Source organism: Apium graveolens, chromosome 11 (assembly GCF_009905375.1).
Source record: "Apium graveolens cultivar Ventura chromosome 11, ASM990537v1, whole genome shotgun sequence".
Classification (NCBI taxonomy): domain Eukaryota; kingdom Viridiplantae; phylum Streptophyta; class Magnoliopsida; order Apiales; family Apiaceae; genus Apium; species Apium graveolens.
Genome location: NC_133657.1, coordinates 203,429,935 through 203,455,773, shown reverse-complemented (window position 1 = coordinate 203,455,773; position 25,839 = coordinate 203,429,935). Strand labels below are relative to the sequence as shown.

At 33.6% G+C, this 25,839-nt stretch overlaps 4 protein-coding genes across 5 annotated transcripts; 3 read left to right on the top strand and 1 right to left on the bottom strand.

Moving 5' to 3' along the window:
• The first annotated feature begins 1,425 nt into the window (after window positions 1-1,425).
• On the top strand, window positions 1,426-5,545 carry LOC141697654 (transcription factor TCP24-like). The gene is made up of 2 exons (XM_074502146.1): window positions 1,426-2,797; window positions 5,303-5,545. The coding sequence occupies exon 1, from the start codon at window positions 1,594-1,596 to the stop codon at window positions 2,794-2,796; it is 1,203 nt and encodes a 400-aa protein (XP_074358247.1). The 5' UTR covers window positions 1,426-1,593; the 3' UTR covers window position 2,797; window positions 5,303-5,545.
• Window positions 5,546-7,476: 1,931 nt separating this feature from the next.
• LOC141698594 (transcription factor TCP2-like) lies at window positions 7,477-11,601 on the top strand. 2 transcript variants are annotated; one of them, XM_074503319.1, is made up of 2 exons: window positions 7,477-8,791; window positions 11,165-11,601. In XM_074503319.1, exon 1 carries the CDS (start codon window positions 7,643-7,645, stop codon window positions 8,753-8,755), a length of 1,113 nt encoding a protein of 370 aa, XP_074359420.1. In that variant the 5' UTR covers window positions 7,477-7,642; the 3' UTR covers window positions 8,756-8,791; window positions 11,165-11,601. The 2 variants fall into 2 exon arrangements, with proteins under 2 accessions (XP_074359420.1, XP_074359419.1); XM_074503318.1 differs by having other exon boundaries at window positions 7,480-8,791; window positions 11,172-11,601.
• Window positions 11,602-15,305: 3,704 nt separating this feature from the next.
• LOC141697664 (F-box protein At4g18380-like) lies at window positions 15,306-17,638 on the bottom strand. The gene is made up of 2 exons (XM_074502154.1): window positions 16,277-17,638; window positions 15,306-15,687 (listed from the first exon to the last, which is right to left on the bottom strand). Exon 1 carries the CDS (start codon window positions 17,446-17,448, stop codon window positions 16,300-16,302), a length of 1,149 nt encoding a protein of 382 aa, XP_074358255.1. The 5' UTR covers window positions 17,449-17,638; the 3' UTR covers window positions 15,306-15,687; window positions 16,277-16,299.
• Window positions 17,639-19,899: 2,261 nt separating this feature from the next.
• Window positions 19,900-20,840, top strand: LOC141696548 (thaumatin-like protein 1). The gene has a single exon (XM_074500675.1). It carries the CDS (start codon window positions 19,900-19,902, stop codon window positions 20,824-20,826), a length of 927 nt encoding a protein of 308 aa, XP_074356776.1. The 3' UTR covers window positions 20,827-20,840.
• The last annotated feature ends 4,999 nt before the right edge of the window (window positions 20,841-25,839 follow it).

Below are 25,839 nucleotides of genomic sequence, written 5' to 3'. Positions count from 1 at the left end.
GACCAATTTTTAGAACATTAATCAAAGTATCAAACCATGGATTTTTCAACATGTAAAACTTTTATAACCAATAATTTATTTATTTATTTCAAATTATTTGTATAGATGAAAAGATTACGAAAAATCAGTGAATATATAAAACTAAAACATGTGAAAATATTTAAAAACGAATTCATGAAATTATCATGTACTTTGTCGTCATCTATATGTCTATGTTTTGTGATCAAACTGATCCGAATTTGAATGAAAATTATAAACTATTATTTTATAACTTTAAATAAATGAAAAGGATATATTCAATTAAATTAGATATACTTTCTAGTAATATTAATTTTGTAAAACAATCAATTATATAATATATATGAAATTTTCATTCAAATTTTATTCAATTTGACCTTAAAAAATCAAATCATAAACATAAAGTAGAGCTAGGTTATCCCACTTTCTTTCATTTCAACTAGAGGGGAATTACTGATTACACTTGTTGAGTGTACTCACATAGCTATTTAAGACACCCTTTGATATAAATATGCTAGTTAAATCTTACAATATTTGAAATAAATGAATGCATGAATCTGTACTTTTATTAAATTGCTTAGGTCACTAGAACATGTACAGACTGTTGAAGAATTGCTGGGTTCTTGTTAACTTTTTACATAAAAAGCTTGTTGCCTGTGGATCTTTAAGTAGGTTAATAGTACACATTTACTGCATATTTGTATGTATAATCAATGTTCTGATAGCACATGTTAAAAGCACTCAAGCCCTCTAATTAGCTCTGATGCCTATTTATTGTTGTATATTTTTCAATTTATTTATTTCTTTAAATAGTTTGGTGTTGTGTTTTCCTTTGGCGTCGGTTTTAAATCACTGCAAAAAAGTTTAAACATAGTTTCCTTGCTTTTCTTATCCTACATGTGAACTAGTCAATTATGTAACCTTGTTCGATTAACTCACATTTTTAAAAAATTATGTATCTTAACTTTAATTTTAACAATAAATGTGATAATAAATACCGTTAAAATAAGTGTATTACAAATATAGGTATATAATATAAATGTTTGGTTGTGATATTTTTAAATGAATGATATATTACTAAACCATTTATAAAAGAAAACTAGATCATTTAAAATTGGATAGATGGAGAACATATATTTGTTACAAAATAATGAAATATTTCATCTTATTTTTCGATGTTCTAAAAATTGACCAACTAGAATAATTATCGAAAAATAGAGATCAAAAACTCAAATTAAAACTAGTACTACTCAACGGGACACTTACTGGTACTCCAATTTTGAAGATGCAACGAGTGGAACTGATTTTCGAGTTTAGTTTATAACCTTGGAGTCTGAACTCTTGTGAAGTACGGGATATATTTAAAGAATTGTATATATGTGTGTAAAAGAAGCCAAAATGGTCTTTAATGCAAAGGACATTAGCACATACTAAGTGCACTCACATTTCTCTCTCTAAAACTTAGGTCTTTAGTCTTTTTCATCATTCAAGTCAAGACTTTATCTTTTACACACTGTAAAAGATTAAGATAAAGAAACCTAAAGTGGGTTATATAAAGAAAGGTATGAAAGTGTCATGGAGGTGGATGATATTCACAATCAAGTCAATAAGTTTCCAAGAATTGTAACTAATAGTAACAAAGTTAGTCAAGAAATGGATGAAGAAGATGACTCAGAAGCGAAACGAATCGCTTCTGGAAATGATTTTCGAAGGCTTTGCGGATGGCCTTCGTCTCGAATTGTTAGGGTTTCGAGAGCTTCTGGTGGTAAAGATAGGCATAGCAAGGTCTGGACATCGAAAGGTCTCCGAGACAGACGTGTTCGTTTATCTGTTACTACAGCAATTCAGTTCTATGATTTGCAAGATCGGCTAGGTTATGACCAACCTAGTAAGGCGGTTGAGTGGTTGTTAAGAGCTGCTGAAAGTTCGATAGCTGAGTTGCCTTCACTTGACTCTTTTATCGATACGCGTAATCAAGTAAGTGATGAAATGAGATCTAGTGGAGAGACTATTGAACATGGATTTGAAGTAGATCCGAGTTTTTGTCAGCAGCAACAGAATGTTTCGTTGTCGAAATCTGGGTGCAGTAGTACTTCGGAGACTAGTAAGGGCTCGGGTGGATTATCTGTGAGGTCCGAGAATAGAGTCAAAGCTCGAGAAAGGGCTCGAGGAAGAGCAGCAGCTGGGAAGGTGAAGAATGAAAGTCCACAGACTTTATTTGGAGGTCAGCAACAAAATGTGAAACAAACATCCTCTTTCACTGAACTACTTACTGGAAATTTTAGTAGTACTAATAGCCCTACTGGATCAGCTTATCACGCTCCAAATGAGCATTTCTTGAATAATTATTCCGGACAAATTCAGATGGGAAATTCTCTTGAACCGTTTAGTATAACTACAGGAGATCATCGATATCACCAAGAGCATCATCCGTTCTCGTTTGTCAACCCGGGTAATAATAATTTTGTCCAAATTGCAGCTCCTACTGGAGGAAATGATAGTTACAATCTTAACTTCTCGGTCTCTTCCGGCCTTGCCTCGGGTTATAATAGGGGGACCCTTCAGTCCAATTCACCATCAATGTTGCCTCCTCACCTTCAGAGGTTTGCTCCATTTGATGGATCCAATGTACCTTTCTTCATCAGCCCCGCGGTGGCGACAAAGGGGGACAATCATCAACACCATCCTCAGTTTTCTGCTGGATTAGATGGACCTTTGCAACTTTTCTATGGAGATGCAAACTGGCATTCAGATCACAAGGGAAAAGGAAAGAACTAAGGTAATAGCTTTATCATATTTAATGAATCTAATTATTATTAATATGAAATTTATTGTTTTACATTTTCATGCTACTTAAAATCTGGGTTCATGTGTGGTTAATTTAGTTACACTGCTTTTGCAAAAGTTTTTTGGACCCTTTCTTGGATTTGTGTGCAGTTGTACTATGAATGGTTTAGTTTATTTGCTACATAAAAAGAGCCAAACTATTTGCATATTTAATAATGGTGCTACTAGCCTATTAGGAATTGTTTTTCATTTTTATTGCATGGGAGATTGTAATTCTGTAAATTTTGAATCGGCTGGTTGTCTCTTGATTTGTGTTGTTTCTGGTTCCCTTCTTTCTAGCAAGTGTAAACTATCCAGGTGTTGGTCAATGAGCCATGATAGTGCAATATGTGGTCAATAAGATAGAGATGTAAATGATATAGTTTATAACTTCTAAGTGCTTTGCACTGCCCAAAATTTGTGTCCCACTATATGTCACTGTAAAAGAAGCTATCACTGGATTGCCAGGCAATTCAATGGCTAGGTGTCAAGCTTTGGCAGCTTGACTGCATAGGTTTATGATAGTCCCAAATTTTGTTTTTAAGACTTTGGGATCCTACTTTAACACCATTAGGCTGTCTCTTGCACTAGTGAGCCCTAATATTGCAGTTTGTTTTTTTTGTCCCATGTTAGTTAGAAAATAATGGTACTCCCTCCATCCCATAATAAGTTTTCTATTTTAACTTTTGACACTGTTCATGGTAAACGATTTGACTATTAATTTACGTCTAATTTATAATATCAAATATAGTCATAAGTGATATTGTTGAATTCGTATTTATGAGTATTTTAATACAATGAAATTTTTATATTTAATACTAATACGAAATTAAAGATATTCAGAATCAGAAGTGTGCATCGGCAAACGTGTCCAACACAAATATGAAACATTTTTAGGGACGTAGGGAGTATAAGTTTGCATTCATTAGGACCTTCCATCAGGCTCTAATAATATCTTATCCTGCATATAGACTAAATTTTATACTTATATGCTGCAGATTCCTTGGCGCAATAGGCTGCAGATATAGGGCTAGTTTTGCTTTGAAACTAATAACCACCGGTTGGTATAGAAAAATGATAAAAGTTGGAAGGTTTGATGGGCGATAGATATGTTTTGAAAAGCACAAATTACAGCCATTCTTTAGAGTAAATTATTAGTTTAAAATTAAAATATTATTAAACAGTACTGCATGCTTTTAGTTAATTAACGTCTGAGTAATACTATTGATTTATGATAAAAACTATTTTTACTTTCAGTTTTGTTTTGCTTTGGTTTTGGTTTATTCACATTTAACAAATAGTCTGTTTTTCTCATATTTGAGGCTAGCTAGCTTCTGTAATTTCAAAAACCTTTGGTTTAAGTTTCGAAGCTGTTAATTAGAGAGAATCAAGAGCCAACTCAATCAACCGTAGCTAGTCTATACTAAATAGTTTCACCCTTCGTTCTCTCTTATTTCATATTGGAACACCGGTGGCTTGTAATTCCAAGGATACTCAGTATACAACTTAATATATACTGCAGGATCTGGTGTGGAAATCGACAAATGTCCTGTTGAATGTTTATTTCACCTTAACGCCGTCTTTATTTAGTAGTACTATATCCTCTTGCATGCGTTGATGAAAACATGCTTATGCCACTTCCTTAAAATTTTGCTTAATTTCAGCTTAATACTCAAACTCTCTAAACATTGTTGAATGTAATCACCTGCACGTTAACCAACCAACCAACCTCAAGTGTTCACTTTAATGCTCTTTAGGATACAGTTGTTTGGAGGTTAATGATCATCCACCTTCAAGGTTGGTTTTTAATAGCACTCGCCTAATAATTTTAACATTGGATTGCTTAGTTGAGAGAATAGACTCCTGTTATGAAAATGTGGAAGGTACACCAATGACTCCAGTGTGCTGATCACTTTATGACTCAGTGTGTAATTTGTTAAAAAAATTGAACTGATGTCTCGCTGCAGACAGAGGCGTAGGCACATGGGGGCCTCAGGATGCCCATGCCCCCGTAGGTTTCAAAAAAGTATATATGTTTTTACATGAAACTTATATATTTGACAGTATTAATCTACAAAATATTACTGTGCCTCCGAAATGTTAAAAATTTGAAAAGTGCCCCCTCGAGTAATGTATTCAGTCTCAGCCACTAACAGCAGATCGGCCCAACCTGGACATGATAATAGATAGTCATATAAATTTGTGTCCAATTTGTCTAACCATGCACACCATTTTTACCTACTGAATTGATCAGACCTCAAATATATGTGATTGTATTTACCATAATGAGATAGTAATCTACATTAATTGGTTGCCATGCCAAGATATACTGGTTTTATTTTGTTTTTAATGTGTGGGGACTGATTCAATGTGTTATATGTACAGTAGAGACTCCTTAAATATCTAACTGAAATACTAAACCATGTGTATAACATTTATTCATCAATGTCAAATGCAGGCAGAGGAAGGTGAAGAAAAAGTACAGCCTACACTCTCCTGGTAGAACAAAAGTATTATGATCAATGGTTTTAAAATTCTCATGCCTTGTTAGATTTGAAGTCATTCTCGGGCTCATGTGTGGTTTCTTTTTACTTATCTGCACACCTTGATTTCGTTGTTTAATTGTTCTTGTGATCTTTTTTAACCTGAATGTAAGTCCCGTTCTTTGGTTAGTGGATGCATTCATTATCTTTCTTTCGAAGATCCTGGTTTTGTTACCAAAGTCATTCTCAGGGTATTGCTTGATTTCTTATTTTTGTCGTCCATTTTAACCTGAATTAATATCTTGGTCTTCGGTTACTGGTACTAGCTAGCTAGTGGTGTGATTCATTTTGGAAATGATCCAAGTTTCTTATTGAAAAAGTGGTGAAGTTAAATTATGTGTTTGTTTTCGATCCCTTCCTTAAACAATAATATTGGTGTAAGATCCTTTCGATCTCACGCTTTAAGGTATAAGAAGAGCTGGTTACTTAAGATAATATTATTGAAAAACATAAGATCATGTTTGGGTTTTGCCTAACATCTTAAAATTTTAGTGCGACCGGTTACTTAACAGATATATCTATCATGCTCATGTGTTAAATTATCATTTCCCGAAAATGGGATACATAATCCTTTCATTTCACTTGTAAAATAATTAATGAAGATTAAGTTTAGGTTAATGATGCATTCTTGACATAACTTCCTGTCTTCCTGCAGAAGCTCCTTGGTGGGGAGCTGGTCTAACTTTAGCTTCTGAAGTTATAATAATTTCAAATGATTGAATAAGAAACCTAAAACATACTGAACTGATATGCTATAGAGCTGCATTTGAAACAACAATTTTAACATCATACTTCTTAACTACTGATTAGAAAAAAATTGTAGAATTAATAAATATAAAACATATTCAGTTTTAATACTTCCGAGAACTTTGAAACATTTTCATTTTTTAATTTTAATGATACAAGTGAATAATGAAAAGACTCAATTTTTTATTGCAACATGTTTCTTAATTTGAAATTAGAAATATTTACTCTCTCCGCCTCCCATAAAAGTTACAAAATATTTAATATATTTACCAAAACTATATCAAATTGAAAAGAACTATAGTTATGACAAACCCTAATTTTACATAATTTGTTTTGTGTTATTCTACGAGATATTAAGGCTCAAATGATTATAAATTTTTTCAAAAAAAATTGTATGTATTCAAAAATTGTTCCAAATATTTTCTGAAATGTTGAATACATAACTGGTATAACTGTTATTTTTTTAAAAATAATATGAAACATCTCTTATATAAGCCACAGATCAAAATCTCCCATATGTGGCACCTCATTTAGAAAAATTTTACAAGAAACCTAGCACTATTCTAAAACAACTAAAATTAAAGATTCAAAACCCAAATTTGTAATGTAAGTTTAAAAAACCTTTGAAGCCAGCTTGCAACATATGAAAATGTTGAAAAACATTGAATTCATTTATTGTTGTACTATAAAATTCATGATATATACACACACAGCATAGTCATACTCTTGAAGAATTGGTAGGTTCCAGTTAGCTTTTATCATAAAAGCTCTCCTAAAAGTTGCAGTTAGTAGAACTGTAACTGTGTTACTAGTACACAGTTACTGATAGCTTAACTCATAGGTACATACGTGTGTTTAAAGATATATATTTTTTTTATATATAATCTAATGCTACATGTTAAAAGTAGTAGGCCCCTCTTAGCTAGCATCTGATGCCTATTATTATTTTCATCCCTGACTTTTTTCTTTGCCTTTGGTTTTACTGTTTTGCAGGCTTTTCTTTACGTTGGTTTTTAAATCACTGCAAAAAGCTCCCTCCCTGAGCTTCCCTCAGTCTTTACTATCCTGCCCGTGAACTAACATATATAAATGTTCATTTATAATTCCCGCTTCCCTGAGATGATTGTTACAGTATACTTTAATATTCTGATAGTCGTAAGATATAACTAATATAAATGTAGACAATTGTTACAACATTTTTTGGTAGTTTTAATGTGCTTAGGATTCGAGTTTCAAGGTTTTTATCTTGTCATACTTAATAAGCGCACGATAAATATGTTGCAACAGTCATTATCCGAGCTCCTGTAGAAGCCAAAATGGTGTGCATAATGGCCATTAATGCAAAGTACATAAGCACATACTTAGTGCACTTACATTTCTCTCTCTAAAATTTAGGTCTTTAATGTTTTTTAACATTATATTTAACACTTTTTTCTTTTACTCACTGTAAAAAGATTAAGATAAGGGAACTTAAAGTGGGGTTATGTAAAGAAAGGCATGAAAGTTTCATGGAGATGGATGGTACAAACAAAATAATTCAAGAAATGGATGAAGAAGATGAGTCACAAGCCAAAAGAATTGCTTCTGGACATGTTTTTAGAAGGGTTTGTGAATGGCCATCGTCGCGAATTGTTAGGGTTTCGAAAGCTTCAGGTGGTAAAGATAGGCACAGCAAGGTCTGGACTTCGAAAGGCAAGTTAAGAGACAGGCGTGTCCGTCTTTCAGCTACTACAGCTATTCAATTTTATGATTTACAAGATCGGCTTGGCTATGAGCAACCTAGTAAAGCTGTGGACTGGTTGTTAAGAGCTGCAGAAAATTCGATATCGGAGTTGCCTACACTAGACTCATTTGTCGATACTTCTAAGCAACTTAGCTATGAAATGCCGTCGAGTGAAGAGACTAATGACCAAGAATTTGAAGCAGATCCGAGTCAGCAGCAGCAGAATGTTTCGTTGTCGAAATTTGCTACCAGTAGTACTTCCGAGACTAGTAAGGGCTCGGGTGGATTGTCGGTTTGGAGGTCCGAGAAGAGAACGGAAGCTCCTAAGAACGTAAAGATCGAAAGTAATCAATCTTTTCAACAAAATGTGAAACATACCTCTTCTTTCACTGAACTACTAACTGGAAATTTTAGTAGTACTACTACTAATAGCCCTAATGGATCAGCTTACGGAACACAAATGGATCATTTCTTAGGAAATTATTCGGAACAGACTCAGATGTCGAATTCTCTTGAACCGTTTAGTATAACTAACGGAGATCATTACCATCACCAACAACTTCATCAGTTCTCATTTGTTCCGAATACTAATCTTGTCACAGCTAACGGAGGAAACGAGAATTACAATCTTATTAACTTCTCCGTCTCTTCGGGCCTTGCTTCTGGTTACAATAGGGAGACCCTTCAGTCCAATTCACCGTCAATGTTGCCTCCTCATCTTCAGAGGTTCACTCCATTTGACGGATCCAATGTACCTTTCTTCATCAGTCCAGCTGCTCCGAAAGGAGACAATCAGCAACACCATCATCCTTTTGCTGCTGGACTAGACGCGCCCTTACAGCTCTTCTACGGAGATGCTAACTGGCATTCGGATCAAAAGGGCAAGAGAAAAAACTAAGTTAATTGATCATAGCAAGCCCATCTACTTTATCAGGTAATATTTTTTACATTTTTGTTACATTATATTTGTGATGGCTTATGTGTAGTTTTCATTTTGTTACACTATTCTTGCAATATACTCGGTATGTCCTAATTTATTGGTGAATTTAAAGTAGATTAGATTAAATTTTGGGATTTTTGCATAAATATCCAAATTACAGAAAATATTTGCAAAAATACGGATTAACCTAATATGCAACCACATATGCAACCGTTTCAACCTCATATACAACCAAATATGCAATCTGCGTCCGTGTTTTTGCAAATATTTTCATAAAAGTGGTATTTTTGGTAAATTTCCTTAAATAATTTTTCAATATTATGATATATGCAATTTCCGGTTAAAATTAAGTCAAATTAATCATAAAATTTGAACAATACAGATAAACCAGGATGGAGGGAGTATTTATTTAACCCTTTTTTGGATTTGTGTGGATTTATGCTATAACTGGATTAGTGTCTTTTGGTTTCATGAAAGAGCTAAACTAGAAGACATATTTAATTGTATGGCTACACTGCAACTAGCATTGTTTGTCTGTATGGTTTCTGGTTCCCTTCTTTCTAGCAAAGGCCAGGTGTTGGTCAATGAACCAAGGCAATGTGGTCGTAGATTGTAAAAGATACTTGTGTTTTTAAAGTTCCACATGTTTGCACTGCCCAAAGTTTGTGTCCCACTAATGCCATGTACTATGTCACTGTAAAAAGAAGCTAGGCACCGGATTGCCAGGCAAGGATATGGCTAGGTGTCAAGCTTTGGCACCATGAGTGCCAAAAGTTTGTGAATATGGTGCTTCTTGTGTTTTTTAGAATGTGGGACCTTAAATTAAGCACCATTAGGCTAGGTTTCATGCACATATGAACCCTAATGTTTCAGTTCAAAATATATTTTGTTTCAAAATTTTCTGCATTCTGACAAAATATTTCGTAGTGTTAACTACATGATCTTACTGGAACCTTTCTCTAACATCTTAAGATTTTAAATTTAAGGTTTTAGATGAGTTGATTGCTCAACAGCTAGAATGCTTATATCAAGACCTTCGACGGACTTTGGTTGTGTGAACCTTGCTACTAGATCTTTTCTAGCAGAAGGAGCATCTTTGCACAAAATTTCTGACATTGTAAGACTATGTATGATCCATACATTCTCAGAACGGTGAATTAGTTGCATATTTAAGAACCGTATAGGAGTGATTCCCCCGCACTTAACTATCATAGAACTCGATAATAAGAAAACTAGTAATAAGGAAACATATCATTTTCTAATCTTGGCCATACCTTAGGAATCGATTTTATGATAAAAACATTTTTTGCTAATTGATAACACACGCACACACCAGAGGTCAAACTCCGAGCTCGACTACACGTAACAACATGCTAATTGTTACAAGCATGCTCTAGGTTTACAGGTAACAGAAAAGAAGAATATAGGTGAACTTCGGTATGTGTATATAACAAGAGAGGACAATATACATAAACTTTTGAGTATTTTTATGGTAATTTATTCATTAGTGATTCACACCGCTAAAACTTAGTTGTGATCCTCGGTATTAACATGTAAAGAAGGTAGAGAGAACTGTGAAGTTTGGCCTAGTTTTTGGTTGAATGATCAGCTCAAGGGGGCTTGAAGATAGGGCTCTTTCGCTTATAACCCTTCAGGCTACGATCATGGTCTTAAGGAAGCTAATCAATTTAAAGACCCTCTTCACACTATCAAATGCACCAGGGAAATTACCCTAGTCTCTTTAAGTTATTGTAAGTCATGTATCTGCTCAGAGTTTGAGTAGAAAACGCTGTTTGTTTTGATGAATGCGATTCCAGAACTATATAGTACTGCAAAATCACATTGTTTTGTTGCAAGAATATAGAAGCTCACGCGGATAACTATTTCATACATACACACTGATCCAGAAGCAGAAGATCAAATTGCATTTGAATTCTGTATGAGATCAGAAGCACATACCTTGGTTGATGAATGTTACTGTTTAACTGTAGTGTTATCTCTGATAAGCTGTTCAGAGTAATTTATGGATTGATAAAGGTCATACTCAGTACACAAGGCTCCATACCATCACGCTCCCTGGACTATCCGGAGTCTGTGGAAGATCTAAATATATTTACCTTTATTTTTTTGCATGGAGGCTGTCTCCAGCGTGTTCTTACAAGTGACCTGTATTAGCTTATACACTTGATCATCATGCCAAGCACGACAATCTAATCGCTAACTTGTATATTTTCTTAATCAAAAGGACATCCCACCTGTAGTTTAACTTTAAACCCTTCTCTTTTCAACCTTTCATATTTCTTGTTCCAAATTGTTATATATTGTCCTGTGTTGGTCTGTCTGCGGTGAACTGACTGAGTGTGCCAGAATGCAGGTAGATGAAGGTGAAGAAGAAGAAGAGCAACTCACACTCTCTTGCTAAACCAAAAGTATTTGGATCAATGGCTGCGTAATTCTCTGTGTCTTTTAAATTACTTTTGAAGTTATTTCCCAGGCTCAGTGTGATTTCAGAGGACATAATTTATTAGTAAACCTGGATTTCATCGTTTTCTTGTTATGTTTTCTGCTGACTGCTGTCTTGTTAACCTAAACGAAAGTCTTGGTCTTCCCTTATTGGATGAGTTTATCATCTTTGTTTAGAAAATCCTGGTTTTCGAAACAATCTGAGTTTTTACTGCCCTAAAGTGAGAATTAGATTATGTTTTTTGCGGGTAATAGGGCCCTGAAGAAATTCTAGTCGATTTTTTTAGTCGGTTTAAGTAAAAAACGGTCGGGTTTAACCCTTGACCAGTGACGATTGGTTACGTCTTGGTCGTTTTAAGCTCTGTTTCTTGTAGTGTCCTATGACAAGACTATGCTTTTGAATGGTACAACACATGCTTTTAAGCTTTTGATCATGGCTGCTTCTGCTTTCAAGCTTTTAATCATGGCTGCTACAATACACGTTTTAACTAAGTTTTATGCCTAGATTAATTAGCTGATGGGTTTGCTGAGAGACAAATAGTTCATTTTGACCGGACCTAATTAGACCGGACAACGTTCCGTGTCGTGTATAAACGTTCCGTATATTTTCGTGTTTTCGTGTACCAAATCTTAAATCCGTACCCGACCCAGATTTGCATTCGTGTACCAATTTGGTGACACTAACCCGGGACTAATATATTCATGTTTACCCGTTTTAGTACACTAAAATATACGGATTATATACGAAAAATATTAATTTTTAAAAAATACAATAAATAATTAAATGAATAATTAAATGGTGAAGAGCTCGTTCACGTAGTCAAGTACCAATAAAATATATTTTAGTATTTATAATTATATATATGTTATTTAGAATAGGTAAAATTCATATTTGGTATTTAGTATATTTATGTATAATATATATTTTTAAAATTTTAATTATTTATTTATTTCGTGTACTTTCGTTCCGTTTCGTGTACCTATATTGGAAACCCAAATCTGATATTGATTATTCGTGTTTTTTCGTATTCGTGTACTTTCGTATTTATTTCCCAAATTTTCGAATTCAAACACTAATTATTCATTTCGTTTCATACCGTGCTCACGTGTCTTATACTAGTATTGTCGGGTCTAGACCTAATATATACGGAGGAAAACAAACTTTTTCAATATATTTATGCATCACATAATGACATCGTGTATATTGATATGCGTCCACTAATCAAAACCTGGAATCGGTAAAATTTTTGTATTCTATCACTATTTACATATTGTTATCTCCATTCTAATTTATTTATCTACTTTTAACTAAAATTAACAGTTCAAAGATATCATCATGACTGCCAGAAAATAATTATGAGGTACGGTTTACCATAGGATGTTTGACCTTGATAGCTACAGAAGTGGTCATGTCATACTCATGCAAGTTACTCATGATTGTTTTGAGTGAAATTCATTAGCTTGTTAACAAAGATTATATGACAATTAGTAGTTAAACTGGCTTCCGGATGCGTACTTCAGTAGTTCTTAAAGTGCAGCATAAAAAACTTGAAATGCATCGGTGCAATATGAAATGTAATTGAAAGTTCATAGCCTTACTAGGAGGGGGGAAGAGCAGGGAAATTTAAAAGGTTACTCGAAAATAAAAATAATCTGTCTTAAAGTTATATAGAGACTGAAACATCTACATAGTTCAGGGACGGATCCAGGAATTTTAGTTTAGAGAGACACCGGACAAATCTTAAAAATACCCCTTTATATTCGAATTTTGAGGAGACACTTGCATATATTTTCAAAAAATTTAATGACGAAAATGCGTAAAATTTGATTTTATAGAGGACACGCGTCCCCCGGTGGTCCTTACCGGATCCTCCCCCGGTACAAAGTCACCAAAACCTGTCCATTGCTTGGAGCCCTGATGGAGCTCTGATGACTGTAGAATAGTGAACAACCTGTACATTTCCATTTTTTGTTCATGTGGTCAATCATATGAACGCCGTAATACATCTATACATATTTATAAAATACATCTATACATATTTATAACACGAAATTATGCGATATTACGACGATTCCAGAACTTTATCTCATCTCAGTGATTTCATTCACACAACATATAGAGAGAATGCACTTTGGGGGAAAGGGTTAAGAAGATCAATTTTATTAAGTGCCTCAGGTATGTTTATTTTAATTTAAACAAACAAAGCCTAGTTTAGATTTCTTCTCTAGATTCCACTAAAACAACCAACATGCATTAGTTACTAAAACAGCCAACAAGCCACAAGTTACCTTGACAACCAAAATCCCATGCATTAGTTAAATCTGATGCCACCCTCCAGGAATCAGACTGCATGATAGCAATACCTAGAAGTTGGGTAAACGACAATCTTCCTCGACCAAAACTTTAGTAAAGAAAAACATAGAAACGCCTAAATGGCAACTCAGGAGTACATAGAAAGATATGAAAGGAATTTCAGTATCCATAATTCAGTTTTGCGGTGGGAAAGAAGGGTTATTGCTATTATTTCAAGGTAGAAATTACAAAGGAGATTGCCTTGTATGACTTCCATTGTATGACTACCAGACTCCCCTAAAAAACAAGAATACGATAGGCAGGGGACGAGGGTAAAGGGACTGGTGTAATTTTGTGAGATTTGTTGCAATTAATCTGTACCTGGAAAATACATGCAGATCAAGTACAACAGGAATCTGTGCCTAGCATTCTATGTAAAAAGATCATTCCAGATTTGGATATTATTTGTTATATTCATCATTAGATAAACTTCTTAGATTTGATCAGAGGAACCTAGATTACCAACTCATGTGAATGTAATTAAGTAATTAACTATATTATTATGAAAAGGATTCTATGCAAATAGATTTCTCTAGATTTAAATGTCATCTTCATAGATTTGATTATAGTAGTATAGATTACCAATTAATGTAGATTAAGTTAAGCAATCAACTAGAGTTTTATTAAAAGGCTTCTAGTACTAGGAATGCGTATATCATCACAAATATATCGTCACAAATTATGCAGTAAGAGTTTTTAAACTTTAGTAATCTCTGCCCCATTAATATAATCTATCATGTCCTATTTGGCATTTTAAATCCTGGGTTCCTCAACCCCTTGCATATATGCATAAATCTCCCAACAGAGTATGTACCTCGTCTCTAGAGGTATCCTATTAACAAGTTGATTCATACCGATCTAGCATGACACATAGACCCTAACTTTAATACATCATCATCAATACATAGATAAAAGTCGTGTAACACCATCATTACTGAAAAAACAAAATACACATTTACCACATCTAAACATCAAAAAATAGTGGAAAGAGATTATCTCAAGACACAAGTTTGCCTTCTGACAAATATCTTAGCAGCAGTTCCTAATGGCGCCTGGATAAAATAATTTCCCAAACAAATTCATAAAAGGTGCTTGCCATTTACCTATCTTGGGACTAAGGGAGTAGTTCAGTGAAATCCTAGTAATCCAACATTGAAATGCTAGTCATCCTAGTAATCTAACAGTGAAATACTACTTTATCTAGTATTATAGTTGGTTCACTATTTCAGGACATAGGCAGTAGTTTACTGAGAGAAATTCTAATCAACCAACAGAGTAGATCATCATCATAAAGAAACACAAACCACCCTGCTGCCTTTATCACATCATGGCTGCAGCAGACTCCTGGTAATCAACTCTATCCATGAGTCAAGAACATCAAACCATCCTGAAAACGAGATAGCCTGTTGGGCAATGGTATAGGGTGACATAAGCAAATTTCGTTACTGCACGAAGCACAATATCCTTTCGCACATCTAAGCCCTTGTTCTACTTATTCAGCTACTTCCGCATACAATATTGAACGTTATGCTACAGATTTAGCTACTTTTGAACCAAGTACAGGATAGAGATTTCAAAGAATAAAGATACCTACAGAAGCACTGAATAAGGACATGAGTATCTACTGATGGAACACTTAGTAAAAATGGAAATGAATTCTACAATACCATTGCAAGAAATACTGAACTAGCCTACACGGAAAGTAAAGTAGATTGATGATCCAACCGAAAGGGTTCACATAAACATTCCCAGTTGTATGTGCAATATTCACAAAGATATAGACGACTATAAATGTAATTAATTAATTTCAAGGGCACAGAATATAGTGTAATGTTGATCTAGGAGTACAATTCCAATTTAAAAGCATTGCTTTCATTTGTAGAATCACATGCCTGAAACAATACTTGAAGCATATGCATATCATCCAATGAACAGGACAGCAGGAAACAGGGATCTTGGCAAATCATCAACTCGCTAGCATTAAAGTGGAAGCACTAAACTGGATGACAGGGTATGGCTTCATGAATAAACTCCATTGGCTGACCAACATAAATAACAAAATTGCAGTTTCAATCTGTTAAACAAAACACATTGTATTCAGCATTGATCCAGAATATGAAAGATAAACCAAAGAAGACAGAATTCTATCATTTAGAGCACAGAAAACAGCACAGACATAAATACTTAAAAGCTACGATCAATACTTGTATAATACAAGCATAATAAGCTAGCCTACAAACTTTTTAAACTTGCAGCATTTTTAACATGTTGACTGAGCTACCTCTGATACATTACAATCAACCAAACAACAGAAACATCAACAACCTCAACTTATATAGCAGAGACAGTGCAAGTCATGGTTTCAGATACATATAACTCGTGCAAGCGCACATTTTCTATACTGAGCAAGGATCTGATACTGTATGTAGTGCTTTGTGCTTAATGAAAACTACAAAGTTAATATGAATATGCTAGTTATTTACTTCATTTCAACTATTATACCTAGCATCAATTGAAGGTAAATTAGTAATCTATAAACGCAGAGAACAGATATACCACATCTACACAATCTAAACTTTAGGGAGTCAAACCATACAAAATTAATTAATAAGTAATGACATGATAGTAGGGTCGTCAGTAAGCAAAACAAAATAGAAAACTACCTCATCCACACAAGTCAACACTCTCAAAAAGAATTCATCTCTAGACAGTAAGTCCTCCTTTTAATCAACATCTTTGCAGCAGTTCGATAAGGTTCCTCAAACGCAGAACACACCCACGACCCATCCGCCACCTCCTTTTTGATTACCGTTTGCTCACTTGGTCTAATTGCAACCAAAGTCGCCCCCTTCAACACACTCCCATCAGGCAACTCCAGCTGTGGTGCATACCATAACCTCATATTCAAAGCCGGCACAAGAGTCCTCTTAGAAGCACTCGAAGCCGACAAAGGCTTCACCCTCAACTCCTCCAACTGATCCTTACTCATACACAACACCCCTTGTCCATCCGTATCCGTCAAAACCAAACTATCCAAAGTCTTATGCTCACATATAATCGGTTGTAACAAATAATGTCTAGCAGAAGCAGCAATCAACGAACTAATCGTCCACACAACCCTCAATTTCAATCCACCATTCGTGTAAAACGACTCCGGTATACTCCCATTATCATCCTCACTACTCAAATTCCCACCACCATTCTCCAAACCCTTACAATTCACCACCGAGCTCGCACCAAGAATCACACAATTATCCAAAGTCGACCCGAAATCAGCCCTCCATTTCAACAAAACCCCATCATCAATCCCAAGCTCACCGCTCGGTAACTCAATCCTCAAAACCTTAATTTCACTAAAATTCTTCAACACCTGAGTAGGTGAATGATGAGTAACACCCCCTTGATCCAACTCCTCATAATCCTCCCCATTAACCGACAAAGACGACAAATTTGAACCATACCCACCACTACTAACACTCCTCTTAAACTGCAAAAACTGAGTAATTGTAGTCAAAGGCTTAACAATCCCACCAAACATAAATCGAAACAACGACGAAAAGGGTGAGTTTGATTTCGATACAGAACTCGAAGTCGAACCCGAACTCGAACTCTCCTCATCAGAAATAACACAATCAACCCTAACAAAAATATTATCAACTTGAGGAACTAAAGAATGAAATCTTCTACAAACAAGACAACACCGACCTAAAGACTTAACATCACCAATCTGATTAAAAATAAGCAGTAAAAGAGAGTCAGGCAAGTCATCAAAATGGTCAATTTCATCACCAACTGGCTCCGGATAAATCTTGTGAGTGAGATCTGATTTGGACATGATAGAAAAAATGAAGATCTGGGTTTTGTAGATCTGTGAATTTGGGATCTGGGTTTCGAAAATCTTCGATTTTTATGGAGTGATGTGAGAGAAATTGAGGATTGAAGATTGGGGTTGAGAGTTAAAAATGATGAATTTATGATGATAAAAAAGAGAGGTGGTCTTGTTAGTTTCTATCTTGTTTTTGTAACAAAAGATTGTGATATGCTTACAAATTACAATAAATTGCATGTCTGTATCCACCAATTTTGTCTTTCTTTAATTTTTTAACTTTATTTTTCCGAAATAAATAAAATAATAACATGTTACTGATTTTCCAATAACAAATAAAAAAGTTGTCTCATGGCTATGTAATGAATTTTTGTTGGATAAGTGTAGGCAAGTACTTGGTACCAGGTCTGTCAATGGATCGGAAATCCGGTCCGATCCGATCTTATCCGAAGGCTAATGGAGCGGATATGGATTATTTAAAAAAAAATCCGATCCGAAAAAAATCCGATCCGGTAACGATCCGATCCGATAAGTACCGAATATGGATTTAGACCGATCCGATCCGTTAATGATCCGATCCGGATAATTTATTATATTTCAGAAATATATATATTTATATATATATATATTTTTACATATATATATAAGAAATTATATATAAAATATATAATATATTTATATATTATTTTTTGTTAACATTTTATGGAGCACTCTCACTTGATAATTCTAATGTGTGTGATGTCTAACGCGTGTTTAGTGGCTGACGACTAACAGTGAGGACCATTACCTAAGTGTAGCAGAGAGAAGGTATATGGCGTGTCAAGATTCATAAGTTAGAGAAATGCTACACTAATAAATTATTATTAGTTATTAAACATAGTTATTATTTTTATTCACTGTGCTTGGATGTAATGTAAGAAATTGTGTTCGCATTTCATTTTTTTAAAAATATTAATGGATCGGAGCTCCGGTCCGTGATCCGTGATCCTAACGGATCCGGATATGAATCGGGCTATAAAAAATCCGACAAAAATCCGATCCGGATCCGAATCCGAATCCGGTAAAATTAAATGGATCAGGATATGGATCAAGGCTGATCCGATCCAGATCCGATCCATTGACAGCCCTACTTGGTACTCCCTCCGTCCCTAAAAGCGTTTCCTATTTGTGTTGTACACGTTTGCCAATACACACTTTTGATTGTTAATATCTTTAAATTCGTATTAGTATTAAATATAAAAATTTCACTGTATTAAAGTACTGATAAATACGAATTCAACGAGATCACTCATGATTATGTTTGATATTATAGATTAGACGTAAATTAATAGTCAATCGCTTACCGTGAACAGTAAAGTCAATATAGGAAGAACAAAATGGGACGGAGGGAGTAAATTTTAAGTTAGAGATTTATAAATAATTTTAAATTTTTTAATTATATACTGATTTAAAAATTAAAAAAAAATACAGAAAATCATGAACAAAAATGTCATGACAGCAGGGGCGGTTAAATGTGTAATTCGAAGATTATATTTTGCAATTCAACAAGTAATTCAATAATTAAGTTTTGCGATTCAATAAAATTTGACGATACAGTTTGTTGCCCGTTTATCTCGCACATTTGTAATTTGATTGTTTTATTTTAAATATGAATAAGAGATTAAACTAAAACATTAAAATAGTTTTTGTGTAGCTACAACCTTAGATTACTAAATAAGTAAACCAAATTAAAGGATAGTTAGTCCCTGCCCCTTTGACTTTTTCACCTTGGAAGAGGTGGTTGTAAAATTGTATAAAAAAAAGGTGGTGTAAGATTAAAATTTGAGTAAGATTTTAATTAGTGATAACTAAGACAAGTTTGGATTCTCATTCAATATAAAAAAGGTAATTAATATTATGAATCAAACTTCAAATAATAATCGAAATATTAACAGGATTGATATAATAAAAATTCAAAACATGTTAGGATTGTAAATTGTATTAAGAGCCGTAGCAGCGTAGCCTATATATATGGACCTCTAATACATGATTTTTATTCATTAAGCTCTCTGCATTATATTCATTCTCTTGATTTTATATCTTTAAGAAGATTTAACACATATATATTGACATGGATCTCTTCAAGCTGTGTCTTGCTCTGCTTCTTCTTTGTACTGGTAAGATCTTATTTCTTAGCTCCTTATTACAACTTTATACATGTACGTGTTCGTGTTCGTGTATCAGGTGTGTGTTTCATATTTGATATTCCGCATGATGTGCATCTCGAATTTATAACATATGTATTAATCTTTTGAAAATTTTGGCTTCAATTCAGTTTGACCTTCAAAAATTAATTCAAAATTTTGACTTTAGGTTCGATAGAATTTGAAAATTTACCAGAAAAGAATTCAAATTGTTAGGAATGTTATGTTCTCAGATTATTTTAACGACAACTTTTTTAAAATCTTGGTTACGAAACTAATGAATTTTGATATTTGTATAGGTACATATGGAGCAACATTCACATTCGTTAACAAATGTGATTACACAGTGTGGCCAGGCATTCTCGCAGGTTCAGGCACTCCTCCTCTTGAAACCACTGGCTTTGAGCTACCTGAACAAACTTCCCGGTCCTTCCAAGCTCCAACCGGCTGGTCCGGCCGGTTCTGGGGTCGAACCGGCTGCAAATTCAATGGAACCGGGCCTGGTTCATGCTCAACCGCAGATTGTGGGTCGGGTCAAGTAGAATGCAATGGCGCTGGAGCTTCACCGCCTGCTACACTAGCCGAGTTCACACTTGGCACAGGTACTCAGGGCAGTCAAGACTTTTATGACGTTAGCTTAGTTGATGGGTACAATGTGGCAATGATCGTCGAAGCGAGTGGCGGTTCGGGCTTATGTGCTGCGACCGGGTGCGTTACGGATTTGAACCGGTATTGCCCTGATGAATTGAAAGTGAGCAATGGGGACGCATGTAAGAGTGCATGTGAAGCATTTGGGAAACCAGAGTATTGTTGTAGTGGTCCGAATAATACTCCAGCTACTTGTAAACCATCAGCTTACGCAGCTCTGTTCAAGATGGCTTGTCCGAGAGCTTATAGTTATGCTTATGATGATTTAACTAGTACGTTTACTTGCGCTGGTGCTGATTACACTATTACGTTCTGTCCGTCCATTCCAACATCACCAACAGCTCTTGTTAATGCCACCCCGACGACAACAAATGGTGATAGATCACGGTCATCAGTCACGGGTGCTGAACAGCCACGTACAATGAACGGTGCTCCAAGTCCCGGCACTTTACGGTCTGGAGCTGGATCAGGACTGATAGCAGGTGGATCAAGTGATTCACATTCTGCTTTACGCTATTTCTACAATATTGCCTTGAGTTTCATCTTTTTCTTGTAATCTTTTTGCTTTGATTCATCTAAACATTGATCGAATGGTCTTTATCTTAGTTTTCAGATTTCAATGTCAGTTTCTATGTTGAGTGCTTGTGTTCTTTGCTAGTTATCTTTTGGTTAGCTCTTCTTGTCGAATTTTCAGAAGATTGATTCTGTGGCTTAATGAATTCGGATTCGGATTATCTGACAAATTGTAAAATATAGTAGTTTAGTCTTAAACTTCATTAGACCAATTTTCCATAAAAAAATTCTTGGGAATATTCATTAACAATCTCACTCAACCAAAGTACTAATACATGCATCAACAGTATAAGAAGATCTCACTCACAAGGTTAGCGGATGGTCTTGTTAGTTTCTATCTTGTTTTGTAACAAAAGATTGTGAATGTGCTTACAATAAATTGTATGTCTGTATGCACCACTTTTGTCTTTCTTTAATTTTTTTTAACTTCAATTTTCCAAATTAAAATAATAATATATTTACTGATTTTCTAATAACAAATAATGAAATTAAGCTGTTGTCTCAATAGAAATGCACAAAAAGTTCATCGGGCCGGGTTTTATCTGAGTCTTAAAAAGTACGGTATTTTTTAAAACAAATCAGGCCGGACTTTTCTAAAAATCGGGCCGGGCCGGCTTCCTAAGAAATATAAGACCCGTTTTTGGCCTGCGGGCCGGGCCAAATCGGCTTTATCCGGGTTTTTTATTTATATATTAAAAAAATATTTTAATATTTTATAACTCGAGTTATGAGTAGTTTTAATACCGGAGAAAATAATATCTTGATAAATCAGATAGAGTAATTTAGATACTGAAATAAATAATTATTTTTTAATATAATATATAAATAATCATATATACCTTAATTGCTTTTAATATTAAATTATAATATTTTAAAAATCATAAAAAATATTGTATATTTTCAAATTTTATATAAAAAAGTCGGTTTTTTAATCGGACTTTTCAAAAAACCTGGGCTTTTATCCGGGCCGAACCGGACTTTTATCCGGGTTTTTTCAGATTCGGGCTTTTATCCTGATTTTTTTAGATCCGGACTTTTCGGGTTTCGGGTCGGGTCAGATTTTCAAAAAAAAAAGAGGCTCATTTAAAGCCCGCGGATAGGGCCGAACTGGATCAGGCTTTTTTACGGATCGGGCTTTTTTTTAATGAGATCGGATCAGATTTCGGGTTTCGGATTTTTTGAAAATCTCTGTGTCTCACCCTAATATTCTCCTATGGCTATATGTTCTCCTATGGCTATATGATGATTTTTTGTTGGACAAGTGTAGGCATACTTGGTAAATTTGAGCTATAAACTTCAATAATTTTATTTAAAATTGAATATTGTGCGTACTGCAGTAAAGTAAAATATGAATCTAACTTAAATAAATGAATAGTTTACAAGTAGTTTAAAGCCTTAGATTACTAAATAATACATGCACCAGAAGAATCTTAGCATTATATCAGAACACTCTAATGATAACAATCGGAAAAGGACATAGAGGTAATAGTTAAAACTATTAATACTATGTAAATTATCGAGTACAAAGTTAAGAATCTCACATTGAGTGATCAAAATTTTAAAAAATTTCTATAATTTTTATTTAAGATATGTCTACCTATATCTCTTAGCATTTGTTTAATAAATAGTATATAATTGAGGAAAAAATAGATTATAAATTTCTAGTTAAATACATTAAAATATTATAAATATAGTTCTGAAATTTATCAAGGACTATATAATAAATTTCTAGTATAATACATTAAATATATATATATATATATATAAAATTTATCAAGGGCTCAAAAAAATTATTTTAATATTTATGAGAGATTATCCAAGCTGAAAAGAAAAATTCACCTAATAAATCCCAAATTATTAGACTTTGGAGATATAATTTGAATCCCAAATAATCCATATAATAATTCTAAATATAAAAAGAAAAATTTGATATATTGCATGATTATTAGACTGATAAATTAAAATTTGAGAATAAATTTGATAACTGATAATTACAATAAGATTGGGTTCAATACATGAAAAATATAAATAATTAAATTTCAAATAAGATTCTAAATAATAACATGTTCAAATAATATTTCAAAACACATTAGGATTGTAAATTGTTATTAACACCAGCAGCCTTATAAATATAAGACTCGACATGATGTTCCATTCATTGAGCTCTCTTCTTCATCTACATTCCCTTTACTTCCATTGCTTTCTTGTTTGGATCTTTAAAAAAATTTAACACACAGTATACACTACAAGAAAAAAAGTTATTTCGACCGAAAAAATCGGTCGAATTTAGCTTAATTTGACCGCGCGCGGTCGAATTTAACTAAATTCGACCGATTTTGAATTGGTTGTAATAATGGGAGTCGAATTTAGGAGTTCGGTCGTATTTAACTAAATTGGACCGGCCAATTACGACCGAATATTTATGACCGCTTAAATTCAACTGAAGAAATTCGAGCGAGCACAGTCAAATTTAATTTTTCACCAAAAATTTGAAAATCTCGCACAAATAATTAAATATTTTGAAAAAATTTAAAAATCTGGCCCAATTTTTCAAAAAAAATAATAAATACCGCCAAAATATTAAATTTGACTGTTTGCAATTAAAAATTTATTTCAACTATTTTTGGTTACAACTTAAATTCAACTGAATTCGATCAATTTCAACTAACACCAGATTTTTTTAGAAAATAGCAGAATGTTGCTCTTCTATCTCCCCGTATCGCCAATGCTAATCTCCTATGGCCAGATAATTGGAAGCTAATGTTTTAAATACATTACAGGAAAGATAAGACATGTGAACGTGCTTGTCCATACGTCCAGGATGCAATAAGGCAGAATCTAACTTATCCTTGTTGTTAGTCGTAAAGATTATGATCCTTTCATCTCCACAACTCGACCATAGCCCATCTATAAATTTCAATAGTTCTGTTAGTGTAAACTGCACAAACCACAATTTTAACAGTCAAGACTATATCATTAGATAGCCTTCTGTATGATTTATCTCTATATAAATAAAATGCTCACTCTATGAACTGTGCCAATAAGATTTTGAAAAGCAGTGCTCTAAGTATAGTTTAGAATTTAAGTAAATGAAACACGACACTTGTGTTACTACAAGATTTAGGAAATTAAGTACAAAATACGATTACAAAGTAATAATTACCTGCACATCGCGTGGATGGCGTTCAGGTGGAACTGGTTTGGTGTGCTTATTTGGTAACTCCACACTACAATCGATATCTTCAATTACCGTATGGACCTATTTGAATTCGCCAGTAACAATTTCCTAAGCCCAGAGTCATGCTTCACATTCATAAGCTGCAAGTCATAAATATCAAACTTCAAATAATTTGCAATAGCAGCTATCAAACTCGATTTTCCAGTCCCTGGAGGCCCGTATAACAAGTACCCTCTTTTCCAAGCCCTTCCTACTTAGAGCAAGTCCAACAGTGTTATAGTGGTTTCCTTATAAATATTATAAAATATTAACTCTTAGTGATTTAAGACATGATTTTGAATTTAAACTCCAACAATGATCCTTATCTTCCTTCCTTATTATTATTATATTAATAAATTTGAAAAGATATGGACAAAAAGTGGAACAAAGAGAGAGATAAATGTAAAAAGAAGAGAGAGAAATGAATTTTTTATTGCTAAAAATGTTATAAGGGGGTACTAGAAGTTCCTTAAAGATAAAAAATGAAGCTCATGTCTTAGTGATATAAGAAAGTACTAAAACACTGTCGAAGTGCCATTTTTTGTCAAAATCATTATAATTGAAGTTAAGAGCTCATATAAGGGAGCTGTTGGACTTGCTCTTACACTCTTATAATACTCTTTCCTCTACACAAACAAATCCAAATCATCCATGAAGAACTCAATATTCACTATTTAAAAATTAATATACATAAATATACATGTGTTTTTGTTTTAGTTTTCATGGTGATTGAATTTGACCGGTGAGGCAGGAGTGCTATTGGGTGGCGGAAGGGTAGGGGGTAGGTTTGGCCATGAGTGAAAGCCAAAAGGGGGTGGGGTGTGTTAAAATTATAAGAAAGAGAACAGGATTGTAGCTCCACATTCTGGTAATCAACTGCTGTAGATTGATTACAAAATAACAATCCAAGTGATATGCTCCTGTCAAATGAAATATTGCCATGTGTCCAACATACAAACCTCAATATTTTTTTTAAAAACAATTATAAATTCGACCAAAATTAGTAAATGTTATCACAAATTCAACAATTAAGAGTGTACGGTGTAATTTAAAAATATATTTCGTGAATTGGTGTTTCGATTTTTTTTAAAAATATTTTTCATCGATCCAACCGTATGGATGTCAATAAATATATATATATATATATATATATATATATATACATATTAGTGATATAATCAAAATTTCAGAACAAAATAATTTTATTTGGTTTGTCATTTTAAAAAACAAACATTAGTTTGACTATTACAACTACATAGTGTTTAGTTTTGAATTGGTGTTTCACTTTTTTAAAAATATTTTTTATCGATCCTACCATATGGATGTCAATAGATATTTATATATATAATAGTGATATAACCAAAATTTCAGATCAAAATATTTTTTATTTAGTTTGCCATTTTAAAAGTCAAACATCAGTTCTACTAGTAAACTACCTAGTGGTTAATCCTCAATTGGTGTTTCGATTTTTTTAAAAATATTTTTTATCGATCCAACTGTATGGATGCCAATAAATATATATATTAGTGATATAACCAAAGTTTCAGATCAAAATAATTTTATTTGGTTTGCCATTTTAAAAGACAAACATAAGTTTAACTAGTACAACTACATAATGTTTTGTTTTGAATTGGTGTTTCGCTTTTTTAAAAAATATTTTTCATCGATCCAACCATATGGATGTGAATAGATATATATATATATATATATTAATGATATAACCAAAATTTCAGATCAAAATAAAGGTCAAACATCAGTTTGACTCGTAAACTACCTAGT